This window comes from Bidens hawaiensis, unplaced genomic scaffold (genome assembly GCF_021521415.1).
Source record: "Bidens hawaiensis isolate Kalapana, Puna unplaced genomic scaffold, B.hawaiensis_p1.1 tig00022670_1, whole genome shotgun sequence".
NCBI lineage: Eukaryota > Viridiplantae > Streptophyta > Magnoliopsida > Asterales > Asteraceae > Bidens > Bidens hawaiensis.
The window spans coordinates 197876-205048 of record NW_027493535.1 but is presented as its reverse complement, the minus strand read 5'-3'; the positions used below and the strand labels follow the sequence as shown (position 1 = coordinate 205048).

At 36.2% G+C, this 7173-nt stretch overlaps 2 protein-coding genes across 2 annotated transcripts; one reads left to right on the top strand and one right to left on the bottom strand.

The window, feature by feature from the left end:
- Positions 1-226: 226 nt before the first annotated feature.
- On the top strand, positions 227-1724 carry LOC143565990 (serine/threonine-protein phosphatase 7 long form homolog). Its single transcript, XM_077052799.1, has 3 exons — positions 227-306; positions 718-847; positions 915-1724. The coding sequence occupies exons 1-3, from the start codon at positions 227-229 to the stop codon at positions 1722-1724; spliced, it is 1020 nt and encodes a 339-aa protein (XP_076908914.1).
- A 2772-nt stretch (positions 1725-4496) lies between these two features.
- LOC143565974 (putative purine permease 11) lies at positions 4497-5782 on the bottom strand. Its single transcript, XM_077052786.1, has 2 exons — positions 5694-5782; positions 4497-5606 (listed from the first exon to the last, which is right to left on the bottom strand). Exons 1-2 carry the CDS (start codon positions 5731-5733, stop codon positions 4528-4530), a joined length of 1119 nt encoding a protein of 372 aa, XP_076908901.1. The 5' UTR covers positions 5734-5782; the 3' UTR covers positions 4497-4527.
- Positions 5783-7173: the final 1391 nt, after the last annotated feature.

Sequence of the window (7173 nt, the reverse complement as noted above, 5' to 3'; positions counted from 1 at the left end):
TGGTCGTGTCATCAAGCAGTCGCATGCTTCAAACAACACAATTCTTGAAACCAAACCTCTCCGTTCGGACCCCAGCCGAGCACCCTTCTAAACCCACCTCCACCATTTTCTCCCTTGGCGCGGATCATCAAAATGTCACTTTTATAGGGTGGGTTGATCCACAACACGGAGTGGGTTGATGTCATGAAACAAGGTGTGGGAGCCAACCGGAATTCATGATGCTATCATGGATTCTGGTTTAAGAATTCCCAAAAATGAGATGCTGCTTCTCTGGTTTTCTGAGAAGTGGTCCCCAAAAACATCATCATCATCATCATCATCGTACTCAGTATATCCCATCAATAGCAAAGCTATAGTAGGGTCTGAGGAGGGTAAGATGTAGACAGCCTTACCTCTACCCCATAGGGATAGAGAGGCTGCTTCCGGTGAGACCCTCGGCTCGATAGTAGTTTTGCATCAAGCCTTGGACATAAGACACATAACACTCAACCATCGGGACACCGACCGATTGGTGCGTGTACCCTTGTCTTTCGGCTATCAACGCCACCACATGATGCCTGATTAACCTTCCGCCACTTTTAACGTTATTTTCACGATATTGGTAAAATAACGTCAAAATTAATGCAATTTCGCTTTTGCCCACCCGAGGGTTCACACATATATACATTATATGCGTGCACCGCAAGCAGGGCGTAAGTGGTCCCCAAAAACGAATACATTTATTTTACCATGGGGTGAAATGACTGTAACCCTCGAAGACCTAATGGTCATAGGAGGCTTCTCTGTTCTAGGAGCTCCTGTCACCTGTCAAGTTGAGAGTCCCGAGGATCATGCCACTAGTAAAAGCGTACAAACTACTAGTTAGATCTCCTGCAAAAAAGGCCTCTTTTTCTGCATGGATGAAAATTTTCAAGGGTAAACAAAATGCTCTTGAACATCCGGCGTTTTTAGCATTTTGGCTGTCAAAATATCTTTTTGCCTCTGTGAAAGACACAGTTTTGCCTGAAACTTTTCACTTGGCTATTCTACTAGCCAGAGGGCGAAAAATAGCTTTGGCACCTGCTATCTTAGCAACGCTGTATCGGGACCTGCACCTTTTACAAGATGCTATTATCGATGTCCTGCAAAAAGTTAGAAGCGATGTTGTGAAGGTGGTATTTTCTCCTATGTGCTACGTCCAGGCTTGGATTTGGGAAAGGTTTTCAAATGTGAGACCTCATGCTATACAAAACGTTGGTGAAACTAGATTGGCCCGATGGTGCAGGCTGGATGTGGCTGTAAATGTTGGTGACCTAGAAGATGGTACCTGGAAAGAATATTTTTTGTGGCGGCTTTATGATACTAATCATTTCATTTCCAAGAGCGGTTATGTTAAACTCGGGTCGTGGGAAGAAATTAATACAGAGGAAGTGGAATCTTATGCCCGGTGTTTGAGGGCTTGTAAGTTAGTTGGAATATTAGATGTTATGCAATCTTACTCTCCTCATCGGATTTGCAGGCAGTTTGGGTTCCCAGCAGATATTTTACAGATTGAAGACAATGAAAATGCTTGGGCTGAATATTTTACACCGTTGACCGGAAGTGTATACATTCCATCAAGAGAGTCCAAAGGGCAGGTGTCTACAAGGTATGAAGACTGGTGGGAGAAGGAGCCCGTTTCTCCTTCGAACCCACGGGTGCCGTTTTTGCCAAAAAGAAGGCGTAAAAGGGTAAGCGCCAATTAGTTTACTTATAGTGAGTTGAATGAAGTAGTGTTTTGTGGTGTGTTTTTCGCTTTTACTTTGTGAGTGGCGCATACCGCGCTATCTCTTTTAAAAATAGTAATAAATTATGTTGTTATTGAGGGCCGTGGATTGTATTGTTGGTTTAAGTATCTTTCATTTTTTTCGACTGTTTTTTATTAAAGAGATATAGGCTGCCGACCATGATTACCAAACCCTAAGGTGGTGTTAGCATAACTCTATGAATCCAGACGTTGTGAATTTATTCAGTCTTTATCTGACACCATTATAACCTGAAAAATATACCATCTAAATTTGTATTTTTATTGCCTCAGTTTTGTTTTCGTGTGATAGATAAGTATGTATACTGACTGTGAAGATGGGCATACATTGGTACTTATGGCTGACTAATGAAAATAATCAACTTTTTGGTGTGTTATACTGTGTTTGGTGCAAGTCCGACAAGTTTTCCCTGACATTATATGTTTAACTGTATGCCATATCATAATGCACACAATTTCTGATCAGTGATCACATGTGGTTGAAATATCCATAAAAGAAAAAAATAGTAAAAGCATAATAATAATAATTAAAATTAGAGTAGTATTAATGGCTTAAGGACTTAACATTTATGACTAAATAAATGTTTGCATTAAATTATGGGATTTAAAATTTGGAGATTAAATTAAATGAGAAAATATAAATCAAAGAGTATCAAATAACAACTAAATCTCTTAGATCAATAAATTTAAAGAGTTAATTACACAAATGGTAAATGTGGTTTGGCCTGGTTTACACTTTTGGGGCCTAAGTTTAAGAAGTTGCACGCTTGAGGTTTGTGGGTTCAAATTTATAATATTTTTGGGGGTCTAAGACTAACCTCCGTTCATTTGTTTTACCTCCCATTCATGTTTTGGTTGACTTGACGGGTTCGCAGGTTGGCCCGTTTAACTTATTTATTTTTTAATTATTAAGTCATAACTTAAACCAATCATGGTATTTTATGCCAATTCTTTAAAATAAAAAATTACTTTGTAGCATGTTTGCTAGGTGAAATATAAACATAGCTGTTTTGTATGCATTTGAACTTTTAGTTGAAAGTTTGTAATTTTAGAGTATATATATATGTAAATTAGTTGGTTAAGATATTATTCAAGATTACTCTTCTCATCGGGTTTGCTGGCAGTTTTAGTATGCTCAAGATAGTCCAGCAGATATTATACAGATTGAAGACAATGAAGATGCTTACGTTGGCTATGCTACATCGTTGTTGACCAGAACAGTATGCATTTCATCAAGAGTGTTTTAAGGGCATGTGCCGCAAGGTATGAGGAAATAAGGGATGATGGGAAAAGGAGCCCGTTCCTCCTTTGGACCCATGGGCCCGGCTTCCAAACACGACGAAGTAGAAGGATAAGCACATAATTGTTTGCTTATAGTTATTTTGCTATCTTTTTATAAATAGTAATAAGTTATTTCATCATAGAAGGTCAAGGATCATGCTGTTGGTTATCTTTTTATGTTTTTTAGACCGTTTCTAATAAAGATGCAGGCCGTGAGCCGTGAGCCGTGGTTACACAACCCTTAGGCATATTAACATAAATCTAAGGATCCAGGTCTTGTGAATTTAATCGGCTAGATATCATACACCATGATTACCATCGATTTTCCAGTTAGAATGCCTTTATTTATTTATTTATTTTATCACAGGATAAAGAAGTAAGATGAATGCTAACTTTGAAGATGCGCATTAACTGTTTTTTCATTTTCCTTGGAAATTATAATATTAGATTAGTACTTGTAGCAATGAGATAGATCAATGGCTGAGAATTGCATATTTACTTTTACTTGCATATAAGAAATTTGCCCTTCAATAATGACTTAAAATAACATGACAATCGCCCCCATATCGCCTATGCATTATTTTCGCGTATATAATAAAGATGCTTGTGGCTTCGGCATGTAAATGTGGATGTGCAACTCAAGGTTTCCGTACCTCTTGACTATATGTGTGAAATTGTTCTCACATGTCCATACATAAATGAAACTTCGAAAAGACCATATATAAACGAAACTTCGCAAATGTATATTATGATTATTTTTCTCTTTCAAATATAATTTATATATTTTATTTTTGTGGGTTAGGCGGGTAAATGTAGATATGCAACCTAAGATTTTTCTCATCATTGTCATTCACTTTTGTGTAAAGAAACCCTTAGACTGAGTGTTATGACACCAATGTGCCCTCACCTTCCACGTGGGTCAATTTGATTGGGGTACAAGTCAGAAAGGGGCTTTGGCGACGTTACTCTGATGGCACTGAAAGTGGCTCTACCCATTTTGAAGGTGATATTGAAGATACATGATGACGTGGAAGAGTCTGGAGGCGCTCAAAGATACCCATAACACAGTCTTAACCTTTTTTTCTTTTTTTTTGTGTCGGAAACTATACCGAGTACTGTTAACTAATATTGCAGCTTCTTACCTAGTTTGATGAACTTGCTACATTTTGTCGTGTTAAACGCGCCGTGTCATTTTACTTGCTTTTTGAACATGCGCGTGATAGTGTTTATGAAAATGACATTTAATTATACAGATTAATTGTATTTGGGTTCACGAGCCATGTTAAGCGTGTACTGGTCACTTTAATATGCTCACGCATTATGAAATATGCGTTTACGTGTTGTAAAATATGCGTTTTGAATACATAAATACATAAACCGCCTAAACCAACCATTTTTAACAAACTGGATTGAAAACACACTGATCGTTTATGAAATTTCAAAAGAGACTATACCAAGTGTGTTTAAACAGTATCACAACCATCATTGGCACTCACAAGTAACCTCATCTTTGCCTTTAGTTTCAAGTCATCGAGGTAATGTTGATACACATACGAAACTGAGCCCCAAACAGCAACAACTAACGCGATAGCCTTCACGCCATCCATCTTATCTCCAAAAAATATAACCGCAAGAACCGGAACAATAGGCAGCCCCAATGTACTAATCACATTTGTGAAAAGAGATGACACTTCAAATATCAATCCCAAAATCCCAACCGAACATATTTGCCATGCGATAGCCGTCCACAAAAGCGTCATTATGTACGATACAGACCCTTTTTCATAATCATCCATCTCAGTTTTCAACTCGCTCCATTCACTGCTAGCGAAAAGCCCCACTACCGAACCAGCAGCCGCCACCATTGACGGGTATATCTGCATTTCTAGCACAACTCTAAAGTTTTCGCTTTTGATCACTTTTTCAAATGACAGCTGCAAAAGTGACAGATACAAAGAATAACCAGCCGATGCACCTAATGTGCAGAAAAACCCGATAATGTATTTACCTTTTGGGATCTTTGACGAGTTATCCGAGTCAGAATTGACCGCCACAAGCGAGGCGGACACCGTGAGGAGGATTAGAGAATTAATAATCAAAGCTGTGAATTTTTGGGAGTTGAAAAGAAACGAAAAGACTGCGTTGAAGGCTAACTGTGTTGCACAGAGTAAAGAGTATGTTGAAACCGGAAGGTATAAGAGACCATATGAATACATCAAGTTGTCACCTGTCAAAAGCAGGCCGAAAAATAAGTATAGGAGGCTGACGGTGGTGGCAGGTGGCGCTGATGTGACGGATGATGGGACGGAAAGTAGGACGGGTATCAAGATTGGGAAACCGGCTGATTGGACAAGGGTGGCCATCCATTTACTGTTGCCACCTTTGTCATAGTAAAGTCCACCCAACAAGGTGGCGGTTGCCTGACCGGCTAACAGAAAGATGATATAAACTACCACTCGCAACCACCATCGGTAGTGTTTGGTTGCGGCAGCCTGATTCGGGTTGGTAGAACTTGTTGCTTCATTGGATATTTCATCTTTAGCTGCCAAGATTCAAAAAGAAGTTAATAAAGTTATCAAAAGTTTAAGAACATGATTTATATGTATATAATTGTTTAATGTTTATGTACCTGTTATTTGCAGTTCTATTTCTTGAACTGCAACAGCCATTAAAGATTTTGAAACTGCAAGAAGTGAAGAGAGCAAATTATAGTTTATGGAAGCCCAGTGAAGCCAAGAAGTCTAATTTTGGTTATGGTGCAAAAGTCAACTCAACTGGTAAAATAAACATGAAAGTCAAACTTGAGTTCTTTACACCAAAGGAATCTATATTTGAATAAAAGTTTGATTTGCGGATATGGTTTCTTGACTTTAAATACTGTATTGATTTTGATATATATCAAACATGGTATTTATGTTTGACTTTGCATTTGTATATTGTTGGAAGACTAAATGAAAAAAAGTTTGACTGGTCAAAATTGGTTTGCTCCTTTTCTCTTTGCTGCAAGGTGTGGATAATTCAAGAAGCTTAAAAGTGTAAAAACAAAGGTTAAATGAAAAACAGAAACATAAATCCATTATAGATGATCTTTTATGTGGGTGCTAAATGGATCATGCACATGGGCTGACGGTTAAAACAATTACGAAATAAAAAATCGTAATTTACTCAATATCGAATGAAAATCAATATATCAACGCTATATTGAATGAAAATCAGTCAATTCATTATCTTACCATCTTACATACACCAAATTCAAAAGCAAATGCGTAAAAGAATTTTACGAAAAGAGAATCCAACAAATTAAGTTTAACAAATTGAATCTCTATACTTGATTTGGTAGCAGTCTTTCTCAAATTCGATACGGGTAAACTTGGCATTTTACCGCATTTTAACATTCCTTTTTTAAGACTACTATGTTAAGATTCAAATCCGGTTAAAAGTACCAAAACAATTGAGAATGATAATGGTGCAATTTGTAATAGGTTTGTCTTGTTTTGTTACAACTGCTACTTTCAATCAAAGTTATTTAATACACTTTTATTTATGTTTTCTTATTTAAATTAATGCAAGAATTTATTGAGTCATAAATATGAATTCATTATGTCATTAATAGATTAATAATATGTTATGTTATTTAATTTACTCTTCTAATAAAGTAAAATGATGAGACTTATGTGTCAATTCCATATTCAATTCTAGCTCAATTTTTTCATAATTTTATAATCTCTCATCTTAATCATTCTAGTTGACTAGCTGTAACACTTGTTAAAATTCAATGTCTTAAACGTCACCATTTAAGAGTTAAGGGGCAAAAGTATAAATACTTAACATAAGAAGTTGATATAAATATATAAATAAAATATTTCATCCTATATTATTTGAAATATCATTAAATGAGCGTTTAGCAAAAGAAGCTGTCATTTAAGTTGTGAAATATATAAACTAATGTTTAAAATCGTTAAACATTGTTTAAATTAAGATTAAAAGAGAAATGAACAAATGAAAATAAAATATTATATGTAATAAAATGTCACAAAATCTTCTTCATATCAATCCGTTTAAAAATATTATTATTATTATTATTATTATTATTATTATTTGAATAAATG

Coding starts and splice junctions, on each gene's coding strand:
- LOC143565974 (XM_077052786.1), bottom strand. CDS start 5,733: ATGGCTGTTGCAGTTCAAGAAATAGAACTGCAAATAACAG. Junction 5,607..5,693: donor AATAGAACTGCAAATAACAG/GTACATAAACAT, acceptor GAATCTTGGCAG/CTAAAGATGAAATATCCAAT.
- LOC143565990 (XM_077052799.1), top strand. CDS start 227: ATGGATTCTGGTTTAAGAATTCCCAAAAATGAGATGCTGCTTCTCTGG. Junction 307..717: donor TGGTCCCCAAAAACATCATC/ATCATCATCATC, acceptor AAAAACGAATAC/ATTTATTTTACCATGGGGTG. Junction 848..914: donor ATCATGCCACTAGTAAAAGC/GTACAAACTACT, acceptor AAAATTTTCAAG/GGTAAACAAAATGCTCTTGA.